This window comes from Triturus cristatus, chromosome 12, assembly GCF_964204655.1.
Source record: "Triturus cristatus chromosome 12, aTriCri1.1, whole genome shotgun sequence".
NCBI lineage: Eukaryota > Metazoa > Chordata > Amphibia > Caudata > Salamandridae > Triturus > Triturus cristatus.
In genome coordinates this window covers 72,915,895-72,935,674 of record NC_140595.1, presented here as the reverse complement: position 1 = coordinate 72,935,674, position 19,780 = coordinate 72,915,895, and the positions used below count along the sequence as shown (strand labels likewise).

The following is a 19,780-nucleotide window of genomic DNA, read 5'->3' as shown; positions in this document are numbered from 1 at the left end:
TCCTGCACCAAATTCTACATCTCCAGGTGATAACCGGGGAGTTCCCTCTCCCATCTTAGATACCACCCACACTGGTCCTACTGTTAGCCACCTCGGTATTGACGGCCTTATTATGATGGCGGTCAGTCGGACCGCCGACTGCTGTCGCAGTGGTCAGGAGTCCATCCGACAAACAGTTAGCGGTCTGCCTGCCGCATTAGGATGCAATCACTGGGCTGGTGGTTGGAAAGTGCTCCTTTACACGGCTGCTTGAGTTGTGACCCAGAAAAACAGCAGCAGCACAAGCCGCAGAGTAAAGGAGCACTTTGTGCACACCCGTGCACCGTGTGCCATGCAGCTTGTGGTCCATGGCACATGGTGCATGGAGGTGCGTGCGGGCACTAAATGTGCCCCCTGGGCTACTTTACAGAGGCCCACGATAGACGGGGACCCTGTTTGGGGCCCCCTAAATCCGTTTCCAATAGACTTTTCATGTTTTCATGGCGGTCTTTCCAACATGAAAAGGCTGTCGGAAAGGGATATTGAAATTCTGACGGCGGTGCCTGCCTCAACACCGCCTCCATTTGGGATTGTGATTCCAACCGCCGCCCCGTCGGGATCAGATGATCCTGTCAGAAGCAGTGGTCTTTCCCCGACCGCTTAGGTTCTGACCACCTGCATTGAAATGCGGCAATCGGACCAAAGATCTGTCAGTGGTCAGACTAAAGGCCTGTCGGCAGTCGCACCGCCTCTGACGGCCCGTCAGTGTGCGGTTCGTCTGACATCATAATAAGGCCTTAAGTGTCAGAACGTGACACATTGCAGTGATCCAAGACACAAAAACATAGAATAAATAAAAAGATATATGAATAAATAATAAATGGATAAATGAATTCCAGCATAAATACATTTATGGTAAAGTGTAATCAATTAAATCCATCACTGCACATAGAATATGCACATAAATAAATGTATACATACATATAATACTGGACAAAGAAATTGATACATACATAAATTCAATAAGAAATGTATGGGATTAAATGACTCCCATACTTCCATGTCATCATCCCTCTTCCAAAGAACCATACATTCTTCATGCCTCTTTTCTTTTGTTACAGACATGGATGGCCAGGTATTTCTTTTCGCTAGTCGATCTACCACCAACTATGTGACACTGAAACAAAAAGTGACCTCGCTGAAAGCTTTCACCGCCTGCCTACGTGCATTCACAGAGCTAACGGAGGACTACAGCTACCTTTCTTGCAGCAGCCCTACTCGAGACAACAATCTTCTTCTTTTTCACAGGAATTCTAAGGAAAATCCATTTTCGGTCAGCGTGGTTGGCGCGGCAACCATCTTCAGAGCTACAAGCCCCTCACTGGACAGAAGCCACCACATATGTGGCACCTGGGATTCATTCACAGGGGTGGTCCAAATGTTTCTCAATGGAAAGCCACTGGCCAGGAAAGTCATTCAAAAAGGCTACTCCATTCGGGGTCCTCTAAAATGTATTCTTGGCCAAGAGCAGGACTCTTTTGGAGGAGGCTTTGAGATAAACCAGTCTTTAGCGGGTGAAATTGATAATGTACATGTGTGGGATTATGTTTTGTCACCCGCAGATATACACCAGGCCTTTATGAATAACAAACACTTTAATGGCAATGTCATCAGCTGGCGGAACCTGTGGTATGACATCACAGGAAATGTGCTGGTGGAACGGGTGCAACGGAGTAATTGTGATAACCAGGCATGTTATGAAAGTTCCCCAAGATGTGACGCAAACTAGTGGTTGTGGGACATTTTTAAAGACATTTAGGGCCTCATATCGAGTTGCAAAGAGTGGCATCCCTGTAGACAATACTATTGTGGGCTACTAAAAGCAGGGGCGGCTAGCAACTTTGAAAATCAGTGGGGTGCAGTGTGCCTAAAACTCACCAATATTGTTGCCTTTCTCCCCTCCCCTCTCCTCTCTCCTGACGAAAGCAGGTAGGAAGGTGATTTGCTTCCTGTGTACTAATCCAACCAATCCTGGAGCTGCGAAAAGCAGTTCCAGGACTGGTTGGAGCAGGCTAACCGAGGGCTTATTATGAGGCTGGGGGCTGTAATGACAAACCTTAGATCTCCCCTGGACCAAGGAATGTACCGTCACTTTCCCAGGGCGAGAAAGAGAATATCAGTTCCAAACTTATGGAATATAACATATACACAGCACTTCCTAAGGTGGGCAAACTTTCAACACTCCCCCAAAGGCAAGGCAAGAAAACAATATAACATATGAGTCTCCTCTAGACCAAGGTAACATACACACAACACTTCTCTAGAGCGAAATGCAATTTACACATCAATTGCTCAGGAGTAGAACAACTTCCTATAACACAATTACCTGCTAGGAGGGAATTCACCCATCCTTCTACAACATAATACTTGGCCAAGAAGAGTCCACACCTCCTGCTACAAGGAAAAGACGAATTGGTATATCTGGGATGTATTTATTTGTAAATAGCACCACACAGTAAGCCAAATGCACCTAACATAGCAGACTCTAACATATCAATAATATGATTGCAAATATCAATCAAGGCAAATATATATATAAGAAATATATATGTATGGATATAAGAATCAGAAATAAGAAGGAAAGGAGAGAATCAGTAAAGAATCAAGAGACAGTTAGTAGCAGAGACACCTCACCTAATGCTCCATTTCACCCCACTTTGTTCAAGGGGAGTCCATTGCTTGAACCGGGCGAAAGCTCAGAGGTGACACCAGCCTCTACTCTTCCGTGACAACACATCTGCTCCACAGATGAACTTCCACCGAGCCAGTGTAGACTCCCCTTTTTAATACACATTCAAAACACAGCAACGCTTCTAGCAAGCAACGCCCCCTAGTTCTCATGAGAGCCAGTACCAGCCTGCTTCAAGGTCAGACCAAGGGTTGATCAGGCCCCTGTTATGACTAAAAGTCAAACCATGTACATTCCTCTGATAAGAACCAGTTCTCTCTAGTCAGTAAAATGCGAAAAACAGCAGGAAAGCAAAACATGCCCTCTTCTTCACAGAAAATGGCTTCAGAGTTAGTTAAGCCATGCACACAAAGGCCCAAAGCAAGATGGAATCAAAAAAGCAAGGAGCACCTATAATTCTCATCCACACAACTTACAAGCACCACTGTGCACACAGAAAAGTTTGAAGCAAGGTAAAGTCAGAAGGCAGAATGACATTAGACCACGTCAAAGCCAATAGGTCAAAGTCATAATTCACCTAACCCAAATAACATTATACACTAAATCCCTCAGTATACAAAATTGAGCACATGTGTGCACCACCACCCACAAGACTGCACCTCAACATCCCATACCTTCTATTCTTGGAAAGACTATTCCACTAAAAGGCAGAACACACTTAAGTCAGTACAGAATGGTGGTGGTTGAGGGTCATCATAGGGTGTCAGACCACAAAAGTGGCTGATTCACTAGAGGGGCCTGTGTCTGCAACCCCTCAGTTGTTGTACAGCACCGGGATTGCAGGCTTTAAAGTGAGCATGACAGATTGGCCGGCTGTAGCTGGGCAATCTGTCATACACACTGAGCAGTCATCCTGCAATACGCAGGAATCTGTCTGCACTGCCCCCGCCATCAAGCTTGCACTAGCGCGGCCGGCAGCCAAACAGAATAATAACATGGAATCATTCTGGGCAGGAACTGCAGGCAGAGGCATTAGAATCTGAAATATAGCCTTGTAGCCTGCTGCTGAGGGCTATACTGGTTGTAAAGGCCTTGAAACCGAGTTATGGGCCCGAGCCGCAGGCGAGAGCCTATAACGAGGGAGAGGGCCTTTAACAACTGTTATAACCTGAGGCAGTAGAACATTCCACCCAAAAAGGGCAGAATGTGCTAAATTAAAACGGAAGAAACATGAAGACAACAATTGGAATGCTGGCGTTCCGGGCTTTTACCGGCCATTAAAAGCCAGGAGCTACTACATTGTTTTCAATGAAGTTCCCAAAATTCCAATTTTCTAATATAGCCTTATAGCCTGCCGTAGCGGGCTATACGAGCAATTAAAGGCCCGCTCCAGCGTTAACAAGGGACGGGACTTTGATAGCCGGTATAGTCCTGCTACGAAGGGCTATAAGGCTAGTGGAACATTCTGCCACTAGAGGGCAGAATGTTCTAACAAATAAAACAAAGGTTTCTCGAAGCACGAGGGGATTTAAATCCCCTCGAGCTCCGGGAGGCCTTTGTAAAACATTGAAATGTTGCTCTGTGGGCCTTTACCGGCCCGAAGGAGCAGTGAGCACTCCATTGTCTTCAATAGAGCTCCCAACATTCCAATGTTCTAATTAAATTTAAAAAATCTCTGTACTATTCATAAAGAATTGGAAGGAAGACCAATGTCATTTGCAAACTTTTACTCCCCCTCTACTGCATCCCATCCAGGAATCTCTGATTGGCCACTTCACACCATAAACCACAAACTTTCAAGAGACTAAAACACGGAGGCAAGTCTTCAAATGGTCAAGACCAAAGCCACGGAATGACCTGAACCCTACTTTGAGGACTACACAAAGCTCTCTGTCCTTCAGAAAGCTCTTGGAAACAGACTCATTTAGACTTACCAGTCACTAAGATCTAGACCTTAGGGAAGTATGGGTGGAATACCAGATAGGCACAGGGCCTCACACTCACAAGGACTCCTAGTACTACCCTTACTCCTAATAATTTACTTAAACTACTTGATAAGTACAGTGCTCTATAGTACCAACAAGGGGCTTGTAGTGTTTTCAAAACATCAAAATAAATCAATAAAAGCATAAATTAAAAAAAGAGGAATTCATTAAAAATGTCAATACTTGAGGGTCAGACACACTGACCAGGCTGGTGGACTCCAAAATTGGGCTCCTCTGCCCTAGCCCACCAGGGGTTTTCTTTGCCAAATGCCTGCCAGCAGAGTCCAGATGTTGTGTTATTCATTATTTGCATAGCTCATTCTTCCATAAGCGCCTTGGCGGTGACGGGAAATAAACACATACCCTTCAGAAACAATAAAACCAACAGCTTAAAATTATAGGATAAAGTTGGGCCACATTTTTTATGTATTTCAAAATTGAAAAGTGTGCATGAGAGATAAAAATGTGGGTATTTTCGGAACTCATAAACTGATGTTTGGAGAAAAATGCTTGAATTTCCAGTACATATTTAAAGCTGATATTTGAGTGATAAATAATGTGGTGTTTGGGAAACGTATAACTAATGTCATTTCCCTGGTGCCAGAGGCATCACAGCTATAGTTATTACCCATGATGTACTATGGCGAGCGTTGCTGGTAATCTTGTTCATGGTATCCACTAATGTAATCTGGTTTGATGTGTAACTATTAACTAATCTATTTGGTAGCTCGGATGATTTTCATTGAATATAAGTAGCTCTTATTACAGAAAATAATGAAGATCCCTGCTTTAGGCAGACCTCCCATACAAGGGAGCCCTCCTACAACATCTTTAGTTGAAATCAGAGTAGTATCCACGCGGCCCACGACAGAGCTGTGACCGATGTTCCAGCGATGGCTCTCCTTCAGGTGACCAGATTCAGCGTCTCCCACTCTTTTCTGTCTTCAGTGAAGAGCCACGCCCAAGAAATATCTTATTGGCTGTGCAGAATGCTATAGTCCACTGTGATAGGCAGAAGTTTGCCCTGTCCCATAATCGTCATACCCAAACTCAGCTTCCACATTTAATCCCAGTATTTCAACCATTCACATTTATTTAAAAGTATAAAGGCCACAGTTTATCGGCTGCTTTTATTTGCAAGCGACATTCATTAATTCACTTGGTGATAGCTTTAAGTCATATCATTTTAAAAGTTCATTACCAACTCTACACCTTTAATTAGGTATCATTCAGTTCTGGTACTTTCACAATCCGCCTGTACGGATTCATCTCCCTTTTTCTGTTCTCTCCATCATTCATTTGCCATTGGGCGACCACTTCACTGAGCCGAGCTTCATTATCCGTCTACCAGGCATACCTGGTGGTCGTACACTTCAGGAAGAGGTGCTATGTTCAAACAATCAGGTGTGCCGCGTGTTTATGGAAGCGCTGCCTTATCTGCCTTCTGTCAATTAGCCGTGCCAGGAGGCCCTCCGCTTCCGGTGGCCGTGCTTCGTTCACTTCCGGTAGCCATGCCACACCAACTCTCAATTAATCAGACACACAGTGAGCTTACTGAAGTTGCAGTCTGACAATATCACCCAAACTCCCATCTGAGTGGCTACTCTAGGAAAAAAGGCAAGGCCAAGAGCAGGAGGGCTGGTTTTAGAGACATACAAAGCTGAGTAAATTACCTGAAGACATTCAAGAGCTAGCTGTGTTGCAGACTCCTCTTCATGGTCCAGCGATATGACGCTGGTGAGAACTATAGTGCCCTAGATCTTACCTTCATACTCCACATTCAGTCTTGTCACTGACACAGTAAAGACACAGCCAGGCTCCCAGAAGCAGGGAAACATGGCAGAGATGTTTTCTTTAGAAACTACACTATTTACATGTTCATTCAAAAACTGACCTTTGGGAAGGAAATTATCAATTTTATTGTACTTTAGTGATCGGTAAATCTGCAGCAGGCTGCCTTGTAGGACCCGAAGCCTGGACCTCTAGTAGAGAACATTTGCAAGTGCCACACATTCATCTCACTCCAGGATCCAGTTGAACATCTAGTGGGAGTGTTCATCAGGGTCTTGCGTTGACAGTATCGATGAAGGGAGAAAGGCTCTATGCCTAAATGCACCCAGCCTTTTGTTTGTAGTAGAGGGGTAAGAAAGTACCTGGCTGCAGGCAGAAATCCAAATAAAATAAATTATGCTCAGTGGACAACATAGTGTGCAAAAGTGCCAGCGATGCTCCTGTCTCTCCGTTTCCCCTTGCGGGGGAGTCGGCCAAGGGGCCAAGTCACTGCAATGGCCAAGGCCACAGTAATGCAGAGCAGCATGAGCGCGGCCTTAAAGATGGCGCCCAAATCCCCATGTCACGCCTGAAAATCACTGACAGTGAGAGAGCGTAGCTGGTGTGAGTCTCACTCAAGCCCAGGAGCACACGTACGGTGGAGGCTTGATGAGAGGCCCAAGCCCCCCGGAAGGCACAGTCGGCCAAGATAAGAGCCTAATATGGCCCATCAATGCTGCTCAACAGTCTTGAGGCATTTACGGCTCTACTTCTGAGCCAGTACTGCTGGGTATCAGTGCAACCTATCGTTGTCTGAGGACAGTGCTGCTCATTGCAGTCTGTGGCCAATGTTGATTATTTTATTACTGTCTGTGGCCAATGTTGATTATTACTGTCTGTGGCCAATGTTGATTATTACTGTCTGTGGCTAATGTTGATTATTACTGTCTGTGGACAACTTTTCTCTTTATTGTCCAGGGTCAGTACTGCTAATGCCATCTCGTGCCAATGCGTATCAAGATGTGTAGCACCAGTGCTGATCATTACTCCCTGTAGCCTATGGTGCTCATACAATGAGGTCTAATATTGATTGTTTCTATCCAGGATTAATGCTAGAATTAATGCTATTAAAACTGTCTAGAACCAATGATGCTTGTCATTGCTGGTCACAGCCGATCATTACTGTCTGTGTCAAACTGTGGTATAATGTGTGTGGTAGATAAACCAATATAGCTAATGCTTTTCTTCAATAACCGAGGACAGTGTGTCTTATGTCGAATGAGCGATTTGTGCCTTTTTTAACACTTTCAAATGGTTAAATTTTCTAGATACAGGGCTTGATTTTGACTTTGGAGGATAGAATATTGTTCATCAGAGCGACAGAATAAATTACTCCGTCCCTATGACTGAAATCAAATTCCCAAAATGTACAGATGTCCGTCAGTCCCGATTTCTTAACATTCAATTTTGTAAATGTTTGACGGACACGAGAAAGAGGGAATCAAAGTAAAACTGAAGACCAACACACCATGGGAGTTCTCCCCCATGGTCTGTGGGTCAATTGTTTTTATTTTTGCTGTCCCTCACCTACCGGTTTTATCTGGCAGTGACAAACAGCAAAAGAAAGCCATCCACCTGCCCATGGTAAACCAGGTGGTTGGACAGTTGGCTTACCTCTGACAAGAGGACTATGTTGGCGATGGAGCCAGAGTATTCTCCATTTGTCACCATACTGTTGGTCCGTCCACCTGTAAATCAGGCCTGTTGACTGTGAGTATGGCGAAGTGGGTACTCCGTCATCTTTGCAACGTCGAACTCTCTCCACCAAACTCTCATTCAGCCCCATAATGGGTATCCATGCACAAAGTCAGTGAGATTTTAAGTCATGCCTAATCTAATGCAATGCTGTATTTAGTTTGTTACATTAATTAAAAAAAAAAAAAAACCTTCACTTCCTACTATGACATTTTTCTTCACTTCCTCCTATGACACTTTCTGGAGTTAAAGGTCACGTGACATCACCCCCATGATATCATCAAATATGCAAAATTACACTCACCCCAAAGAAGCATAAACTTTATAGCAAACTCAGGAAAACTGTGAAACAAAGTAAGAAAGGCAGCTTAGCTTCAGTCGGTGCAGGTCCAACTTATTAACAGGACGTTCAGGTACCAGGTCAAGCGTGTACGTCCTCATGTCAAGGGAGGAGAGCTATCTATGTGTGTTAAATGTACATTTAAATTTCAATGTGATGGGTTTGTTAGGTTTCCTGTCCTGGGACATGATTCACCATATTAATTTGAGGAATGGAATGCAGAATAAAAAGGTGATGTGGTTCTACTTTCATGAGGAGTGGCATTATAAAAGATGCTTCCACACCGGGTATGTCTGAAAAAGTTTGAAATTCGGATACACAATTGTTTTCTTTTTGCATTTAACTGATTCGGTACTTTTGGTCATTGCTGTTATTGAAATGTAATATGCTTTCTATGATGTATAATGCTGAATTTATTGTTTGTATGCCATCTTGTTTAGCAAAAACCTGGCTGAGCGCCATTAGGCGGCAAAGGCAAAGAGACACTCAGCATGGGATTGTGCTGATTGTCACCAGAGATGGCGAGCTTGTCATTAATTCAAAATAAAACATTTAATTGGTAGTCTTTGTTGCAACCTTTATAATAATGTTGTATTGATCAATGTTTGAACATGGAATGTAGGGATAGAATGTTTAGAGTCAATGCAGCAGGACATTTTGGCTCAGAAAGTTGCTGCCTGCCTGTTGATGTGGGCGGGCCTCTGCTGAAGTGTTGTTACACCATCAATACATCTTAATACCATCCATGGGCCATATTACACAAGTGCACTGGGGGTGCTACGGGTATTTGCGCCCGCTTTCTGTGCCCCTGAGGCTCTTGGGTATTACAGAAGGGGCCACAAATGCTTGTGCAGCCCCTTCTGTAATACCGATAGCGCAGGTGCACATATAGTGCCAGCTCTATCACCAGAGAGTGTTCCCTCATTTGCACGGGGGCGTGACCCAATGCAATTGAGGGAATTCCTGTGCCTCTGCCCCTGTGCCGTATTATAGATGTGGGTGCAGAGGCATAGAAGCTGTCAGGAGGTCCATTACCAGTGTGCCACCTATATGGTGGCTCACTGTCAGTGCGCCCCCACATGGCAGCCCTCTGGAGGGGGGAAAGGGGGTCCCAAGGACCTCCGGACATGCCCTTGCTGGTAGGTGCAGTCCCTCACTGCACCCTCCTGCAAGGGGATCTCTCCCCTCTTAAAAGTGGAGTCGCGTTGCCACCTGCACTGTAAAACAAGGAGCGGCTTCAAAGCTTTTCACATGAATACGCTGTCCCCAGTGCAGCATGAGTTCGCAGCTGCCCTGGGGGCCGCGCATTCATCCTAATACGGTGCATCTTCCTCGTTTGTACCAGGCACACCGTTTAAAAGGTGCCCCCGGCACAAACAAGGAAAATGCCCCACATGTGTACGATGGCCCCAAGTCTTGCAAACTAAAGTTATTTTCAGGTGTAACAAGGTTTATGTGCCACCAGCATTCTCTCCCTACATGTGAATACTGGTTCTAGCGTAGAAGCAAATGGTAATGTGTCTAACTCTAGGGGGCCAATTGATAGTGAACAATATGTTACAAACATCCTGTTGCTCTACCTCTTGGGAGTGGAAGACATTGCTGAATCTGATCACCGGTTTGGCCTAATTCTTCGCTCAGCTATTCCAATACCTGAGTGAATGTCAGGCAAAAAGAACAAATGTCATGAGCTGATGTAACAAATATCCCCCGGTGAAGAAGGTCAAGTCAGGAAGCATGCATCCAGGTACACATGGCAACTTCCAAACATATATGTTATGAAACAGTGTTCTGAAGAACGTCCAGCAAGAGAGAGCTGGATGTCGCTCTGTGTCCCGACACTGTGGTACAGCCACCATCAAAGCAGAACAAGGATTTTCACTTGCCTGACAGAGATGCACTGATCCCCGCGAGTTAGCTTTCTAGGTATTGGCTGGAAAATCTAACGATTGTCATCTGGATGCAGGGGTCGCAGTATCTAAATTTGGGGAGTACATTGAATGCACCCTCTACTGACATTGCCTCACCCGTTGAGTCACATTGATCAAGGCTACTGGAACATGACTTACTGAAGTAACAACAAACTAGTTCTTTTGATTTCAGCATGTGCCACTCAGCAACTTTCGAAAGACCCTACATGCTGCTGACAACAGTGGCTACTTTATTTAAGTTTGTTTATAAATTACCATTTTAACTTAGGAAGTGGCGAGACTATTTTTCCACATGGCCAGTGGTGGGGTTTGTGAGGTAAAATCATCTACCCTGATAGGAAGATGTCCATAGGAGGTTATTACCAACTATGGTCATCTACTGGGCTTGAAGAGTCTGATTTTGGTACTTCGCTTACACAAGCAGATTTAAAGAGGTACAATTTTTATAAGAAGACATCTGAAGCTGCAGGTTTGTATCCTTATGTGTGTTTTATTCAAGTTAGTTCATTATGTGAGTAAGAGGAAGAAAGCAGAGGCCCCAGACTTCCAGGCCTCACTATACATTTCTAAATAGATTATAACTTGTACAGTAATGTTTTTGGAATATGTATTGTAATCTTTCATAAGAATGCAAGGATATCAGTTTTACTTTTAATGTGAAAGAAAGAAATATGCCAGAAATGAAAGACTTAAGATTATTTTAAATCTGTAAGAGCAGTGGCCAGACTGATTCATACATGGGGTCATCTTTAATTCCTTCTAACAGTCATACAACTGTGGTAAGCTTGGGAAAACTGTAGTAAATAAGCACTACAACGTTTTATTTATACTTACACAGGGTGTCATTGGACAAGGTGTCTTTCACCCATGCAACTTCCTGGAGAGTTGGATTTCACTTTTTCCTGTTTTTTGATTGTGCTTACACCAGCAGGTCTGACCGCAACAAAATATTTTCCAAAAACCCAGTATTAAAAATCTTGACCCATATAAATATCTCCCTACAATAGACTGTGAACTTTGAATCATGTGTGGCTTTGACTGTTGCATGGAAAGACATTACAATAAGGTGAGAAGTATGAACCAATTATTAATTAATTAATCATAATAAAAAGAAGGAAATTGAAATATTTCATGGCAGGTCTGTGTCTCTAAAAATGTTTTGAGGGTGAAGACAAGTCAGTCACACTTCAGCCGTCTTGAGTGTCTTGGTGAAGACCACAGCTGAGTTTGAGGACTTTGAACAATGTACATGTCGCTGATGGTCAGTAGCCCCAGCACGAGACAATGAAGCACACAGAACTGCGCGAATCAGTCTCCCTGACGAGTGGATGGCAATGTTGTGCTATCTTGTAGCCCACACCACACATTGCTACTAAAGCAGCCCGTGTGCACCACCCCTTCAGGTTTATAATAAATTGGCTTTTATGAGCCCTATTGTGGGTGGGGAGAATTCTACATAACTCCACAGGACACCGAGCTAACTATGCAAGATCCGGGAGCGCATGTCAAGAAAATTATATTTTATTTCTACTCCAATTTTCGGATATAAATTAAATTGCTTTAAATCAAGTCTATGGTGTCCTGTTAGGGAGGCAAGAGAAGGGCCATATTTGTTTCCTGTTTGACTCAAGCCTTCTCCAAGAGATGGTTGGGAAGGGAAACAACTTTTACAACGCAGTCATTACATCACACTACCTTTACATAGCAGTCATTACATCGCAACATCCTTTACATCGCATGTCATTACAACGCAGCCATTACATTGCATGTCACTACAACGCATGTCATTACAACGCATGTCACTACAAGGCAGACATTACATCGCAAGTCATTACAATGCATACCATTACAACGCATAGTACCCTTACACTATCCAACACTTACCCTACTGTTGCACTCACTGGAGTTAGGTTGTAACGTCATATATTCATACAGTGCTGAGTGAACACATCAACTATCCCAACAACTACAAGGGGAGCTTAGCGAGAGTTCTCACCAAAGAAAGTTTCAAAACAAAAATGTGGAAAATTGTGCATTATACCACACCTGTTTCCTCATACACTAATGTCCCCATCTCCTTTTTCGATCATTCTTATTTTGCTCTCTCATCTATTTTTTTAACTCTCACCTCCCTTCCTTAGCCATAACACCTCTATACCTTCTTCTCGCAGCTTTTCTTCTACTCTCTCCTTCTTACTATCACTCTCTTGTTTTTACCTCCAACTTCTTCATTCTCTCTCTCAGTGTCTGTGTAATTGCTCCCATCACTTTCTTTCCTCATTTTCCAGCAGAGCTGCTTTAGAGGGAGAGAACCAGGTCAGCAGAGCTGCTCTAGAGCCAGAGAACCATGTCAGCAGAACTGCTTTAAAGCCATAGAACCGGGTCAGCAGAGCTGCTTTAGAGCCCGAGAACCAGGTCAGCAGAGCTGCTTTAGAGCCAGAGAACCAGGTCAGCAGAGCTGCTCTAGCTGACACTGACTGACTGACACTGCCTGATTGACACTGACACTGACTGACTGACTGACACTGACTGACACTGACTGACTGACACTGACTGACTGACTGACACTGACTGACTGACACTGACCGACTGACACTGACAGACACTGACTGACACTGAATGACACTGACTGACTGACTGACAATGACTGACTGACACTGACTGACTGACACTGACTGACTGACTGACACTGACTGACACTGACTGACACTGACACTGACTGACTGACACTGACTGACTGACGCTATCTTACTGACACTGACTGACACTGACTGACTGACACTGACTGACAATGACTGACTGACACTGACTGACTGACACTGACTAACATTGACTGACTGACTGACAATGACTGACTGACACTGACTGACTGACACTGACTGACTGACTGACACTGACTGACACTGACTGACACTGACACTGACTGACTGACACTGACTGACTGACGCTATCTTACTGACACTGACTGACACTGACTGACTGACACTGACTGACAATGACTGACTGACACTGACTGACTGACACTGACTGACACTGACTGACTGATACTGACTGAAACTGACTGACTGCCACTGACTGCCACTGACTGACACTGACTGACTGACACTGACTGAAACTGACTGACACTGACTGACTGACACTGACTGACTGATACTGACTGACACTGACTGACTGACACTGGCTGACACTGACTGACTGAAACTGACTGACACTGACTGACTGACATTGACTGACTGACACTGACTGACACTGACTGACTGACACTGACTGACTGACTGACTGACTGACACTGACTGACTGATACTGAGTGACTGACATAGACTGACACTGACTGAAACTGAGTGACACTGACTGAGTGACACTGACTGACTGACAATGACTGACTGACACTGACTGACACTGACTGACTGACAATGACTGACTGACACTGACTGACTTACACTGACTGACACTGACTGACACTGACTGACTGACACTGACTGACTGACTGACTGACTAACAGACTGACTGACACTGACTGTCTGACACTGACACTGACTGACTAACTGACAGACTGACTGACAGACACTGACTGACACTGACTGACTGACACTGACTGAAACTTACTGACACTGACTGACACTGACAGACATTGACTGGCTGACACTGACTGGCTGACACTGACTGACACTGACACTGACTGACACTGACTGAGTGACACTGACTGAGTGACACTGACTGACACTGACTGACTGACACTGACCGACACTGACTGACACTGACTGACACTGACTGACTGACACTGACTGACTGACACTGACTAATTGACAATGACTGACTGACACTGACTGACTGACTGACTGACTGACACTGACTGGCTGACACTGACTGACACTGACTGACTGACACTGACTGAAACTGACTGACTGACACTGACTGAATCTTACTGACACTGACTGACTGACACTGACTGACACTGACTGACATTGACTGGCTGACACTGACTGGCTGACACTGACTGACACTGACACTGACTGACACTGACTGACTGACACTGACTGACACTGACTGAGTGACACTGACTGACACTGACTGACACTGACCGAAACTGACTGACACTGACTGACACTGACTGACTGACTGACTGACACTGACTGACACTGACTGACACTGACTGACTGATACTGACTGAAACTGACTGACTGCCACTGACTGACACTGACTGACACTGACTGACTGACACTGACTGAAACTGACTGACACTGACTGACTGACACTGACTGACTGATACTGACTGACACTGACTGACTGACACTGGCTGACACTGACTGACTGAAACTGACTGACACTGACTGACTGACATTGACTGACTGACACTGACTGACACTGACTGACTGACACTGACTGACTGACTGACTGACACTGACTGACTGATACTGACTGACTGACATAGACTGACACTGACTGAAACTGAGTGACACTGACTGAGTGACACTGACTGACTGACAATGACTGACTGACACTGACTGACTGACAATGACTGAATGACACTGACTGACTTACACTGACTGACACTGACTGACACTGACTGACTGACACTGACTGACTGACTGACTGACTAACAGACTGACTGACACTGACTGTCTGACACTGACACTGACTGACTAACTGACAGACTGACTGACAGACACTGACTGACACTGACTGACTGACACTGACTGAAACTTACTGACACTGACTGACACTGACAGACATTGACTGGCTGACACTGACTGGCTGACACTGACTGACACTGACACTGACTGACACTGACTGAGTGACACTGACTGACACTGACTGACTGACACTGACCGACACTGACTGACACTGACTGACACTGACTGACACTGACTGACTGACACTGACTGACTGACACTGACTAATTGACAATGACTGACTGACACTGACTGACTGACTGACTGACACTGACTGGCTGACACTGACTGACACTGACTGACTGACACTGACTGAAACTGACTGACTGACTGACACTGACTGACATGACTGACACTGACTGACTGACACTGACTGAATCTTACTGACACTGACTGACACTGACTGACTGACACTGACTGACACTGACTGACATTGACTGGCTGACACTGACTGGCTGACACGGACTGACACTGACACTGACTGACACTGACTGACTGACACTGACTGACACTGACTGAGTGACACTGACTGACACTGACTGACACTGACCGAAACTGACTGACACTGACTGACACTGACTGACTGACTGACTGACTGACACTGACTGACACTGACACAGAACTGCGCAAATCAGTCTCCCTGATGGTGGATGGCCATGTTTTGCTATCTTGTAGCCCACACCACACATTGCTACTAAAGCAGCCCGTGTGCACCACCCCTTCAGGTTTATAATAAATTGTTTTTTATGAACCCATAATGTGAGTGGGGAGGATCCTACATAATTCCACAGGACACCAAGCTAACTATGCAAGGTCCGGTAAATCATGTCCAGAAAATTATATTTTATTTCTACTCCAATTTTCGGATATAAATTAAATTGCTTTAAACCAAGTCTATGGTGTCCTGTTAGGGAGGCAAGGGAAGGGCCATATTTGTTTCCTGTTTGACTCAAGCCTTCTCCAGGAGGTGATTGGGAACTGCTGTACATTCTTCTGTAAATCAGGATTCACAAAGATGTGTGTCTTCTTCATCTCCGGATCCACCATGGATCACAGACTTTTCACACAAGCTGCTTGCTTGGGCACAAATCAGTCTGCCCGCTCAGTTCATTGTGAACATATGCAAATTCTGTTTGAGATTTAGGACATAAATCAAATGTGCTTTACTTTGTGGAAATGTTTGTGAGCCTGGCCATTTTAATCCAGTTTTATGTTTTGCACGCATGCCACAGACACAAAATGCACATCAACTGTGTTTGATCAAAATCTATTCAACACTTATAAGCACACATTCACCTGATATGTGACTGACTCTTTACCAGCCCTATTTATAACCCACGACCCACTAAAAAGAAGGGAGTCGAGGGAATGAGAGGAATGTATGGGCTGCCTATGTTTGCGTCCTCCCACAACGCATTCTAAACCACAAGACAGATAAACAAGACAAAAGAAGGTACCACTGGCTCCAGGTCGTGGTCATTACCCTAATGCCAGCAGCGGCTCCTCTGCTAAGAGGGAGGAGCGTCGCCCCACTGCTTTTCAGCAGTGCAAAAAAGGAAAAATAAAATCTCTCACTGTCTTCCCACTTCTCTCTTCACCAAGTAACATACCGCTTGAGTAGTAATTGTATATGGAAAGGGACAAAGAGTGTCTTTTAAGGAGACATGACACATAAGACCATTCACACCGCCAGCCACGGGCCCAGCACATTACAACATTCACATCAACAGACAGCGCCATTCAAGGGCCCTTCACTTTCATAAGCCCACATGACTGACACAGCAATCACACCGGCTGGTGGTTGACATATTGTCTGCAGTGGCGTTTGACTAGCAGAGTGTGTAATGACAAGCAGCAAGTCACTACTAACACACTGCCAGCCAAATGCCAGCCCATGCACACCGCCAGTCAAGCACCATCCCACCCACACTGCCAGCCAAGCGCCAGCCCATGCACACTACCAGCCAAGCGCTAGTCCACGCACACCACCAGCCAAGCGCCAGCCCACGCACACCACCAGCCAAGCGCCAGTCTACGCACACTGCCAGCCAAGTGCCAGTCTACGCACACCGCCAGCCAAGCGCCAGTCCATGCATAACACCAGCCAAGCGCCAGCCAATGCATACCACCAGCCAAGCACCAGTCCACGCGCACCACCAGCCAAACGCCAGTCCACGCACACCACCTGCCAAGCACCAGTCCACGCACACCGCCAGCTAAGCGCCAGACCACGCACACCACCAGCCAAGCGCCAGTCCACACACACCTTCATTAAAAAAAATTCTAACAAGAAAGAAAACACAAACCAATTGCAACTAGATACAAAACTATAACTGCAAAAACAACAGCAGTAACTAAAGACATTATTCTATTGCCAAACGTGAAACTGAACAACAACTTTATAAAACCATACAGACCAGGCAGTACACTATTAGTCACTAATGGGTGGGTGCTAGGACAGCCGGGTGCTGTCTGATGCACACGCCCACCATGACGTCGGACGGCTCCCAGCCGTCCGACGCATGCAACATGTTAAAGTACAGAGAACAGAACATCCACAATATTTTTGATGTAGTAAACCATCCTTAAAACTCTAAAAACTAAGGGGCTCATTACGATGACGGGTGGACTTGGTCCGCCCGCCACTGTAGCTGTGATTGGGACCAGCGGTCCCACCACTGCAATTAGGATGCGTCCACCATACTGGTGGGCGCATCCTTGGCCTTTAACATTGTGGGCAGTGCTGCTGGTTGCAGCGCCGTCCGCAATGTAAAAGGTGCTTGCACCGCATTTCACTGCACCACGTGGCAGGCACCACGCGGTGCCTGTCACTTGGTGCAGGGAAATGCAGGGGGGTACCATGTGTATCCCCCAGTCAAGCGACACCCCCCCAAGGGGGGCCGCAACGATTCCCCAAACCCAATCTCTGCCGGCCCGACGGTGGCGATCCTCCCGCTATCGTAATGAGCCCCTAAGTCTTCTGTGAATTGTCCTTTATCAATCCAGGGTAACACCTGGCCTCTGTGTGCTTTAGTTGAAAGAACATAGTCATAAGTAAGATCACAACTGATCTGAATAGTTTGCTACGCAACAAATAAAATAGCATATCTCAGCTTTCCATCTACTTCAAAAGTCTCAAGAACTGGTTTGACGTTAAATTTCTTTTTTGATGTCCGCACTAGCTTTCCAGGAGTTTCCAGTAAGGGGTGACATGAGCATGGACTGTTTGTGGCATCCATGCAATACCGTTCCTTTCAATAATCGGTAAAAAAAAATAAGCTGTTCATTTTTTTCTTTGGCAGCTCATTCATCTTTATTCCTTCTGTTGCAGATATTAGCTCCCCATGAAAATCACAGACCACCTCTCCTTTTTGAAATATGCGTAATGCAACGGCCTTCCTTGTTCGTCAACAACAGAGTCTCCACTCCACCGTTGGTGACTCAGACATGAGTTAATTTGTTTATCACCAGTTGGAGATGTGCTTTCTGTCATCGGTTTCCAATTCTGGATTAGCTCTGCAACTTCTGGTACATTCTTTCTCCATTGCATTGCATTTTATTAAAAAACTTTAGTACACATTTTTCTCTTGGTTGATCACTGTTCTGTGATTTAAAGAAACAAAATAAATTGATATCAGTTTCTAAAATTTTAACTTTTCAATATATTTCGGCATATCTAAATGTTTACTTACTCATTGTTTCCTACTTTCTTAGAAGTTGCTGTTTCAGTCTCCACTTATCATATGCAAGCCGCTCGTGAGCACCAACCAGTGCACTTCGGTCTTTTTTACCTGGTGGATTCCCATTCAGAGTCACAGGAAATTCTTTTTCAAAATGTATGAATACATGAATACTAGTGTTTTGTGGTTTAAGGGGGCAAAGTCACTTCTTCCACCCAGCCCAAGGTGCTCAATATCGGGTACGATATCAGGTTTTTCCCTTGGCTGGAAGCTGGAAAAAAAAACTTCAGATAATACCAAAGGTAGATAGATCACATGAAAGTATCAGACCTGACCTTTCTAAGAAGTGTATTTATATCTTGTGCACTCAAACAGTGTCTCTGATATCCAGCCTGATCTATTTGACAAATTAGCAAAACTCGCTAGAAGTGCTCACTATTAGCGAGTTTTGCTAATTTTCAGTACCAACCCTAATGACTGTTTGCAGGTCCCTGTGGCCACCAGGACCCCATAATATATCTCAGGTGATATAGCAAGAGTGGCTAGGGCTCATTTCCAGCCTCCAGGTACATGTCTGACTCCTATTTCTGACATTTTGAGCTGGGTAAAAGTTTAGCTTGAGTGCCCTCCCCATGGAGGTCGAAACTTTTAATACATCAAAATGATTTAAAATCTATATAGGTGCAGTGTCCTGAATGCTATATAGGTACCTTTGCACTGTTCTGTGTACCTCCAAACTGACTTTCTAAGACTTTTTAAGTCTCCATGAAGCAAAAAATGACTAAGTCCCAATACATGAAGTGTTCGAAAACGCTCAAAAATGGATTAAAATGAAAACAACTGAGTGTTACAGTGTCCTGCTAACATTCTAAACATTTAACGAATGAAACAGAATAAACAGTTTTACAAATAAATTTGAAAATCTTCACTTCCAATTTCAGGGGGACAATACCACTCATGTTTAGGAGATAATGAAAC

General features: G+C 44.8%; 1 protein-coding gene across 1 annotated transcript in view; it reads left to right on the top strand.

The window, feature by feature from the left end:
• LOC146772559 (C-reactive protein-like) overlaps positions 1 to 9,080 on the top strand; it is a 55,534-nt gene extending 46,454 nt beyond the window's left edge. The window contains exon 3 of the mRNA XM_085639613.1: positions 1,101 to 9,080. Within this exon, the coding sequence (XP_085495739.1) occupies positions 1,101 to 1,768 (668 nt within the window). The 3' untranslated portion in view covers positions 1,769 to 9,080. The remainder of the gene's footprint in view (positions 1 to 1,100) is intronic.
• Positions 9,081 to 19,780: the final 10,700 nt, after the last annotated feature.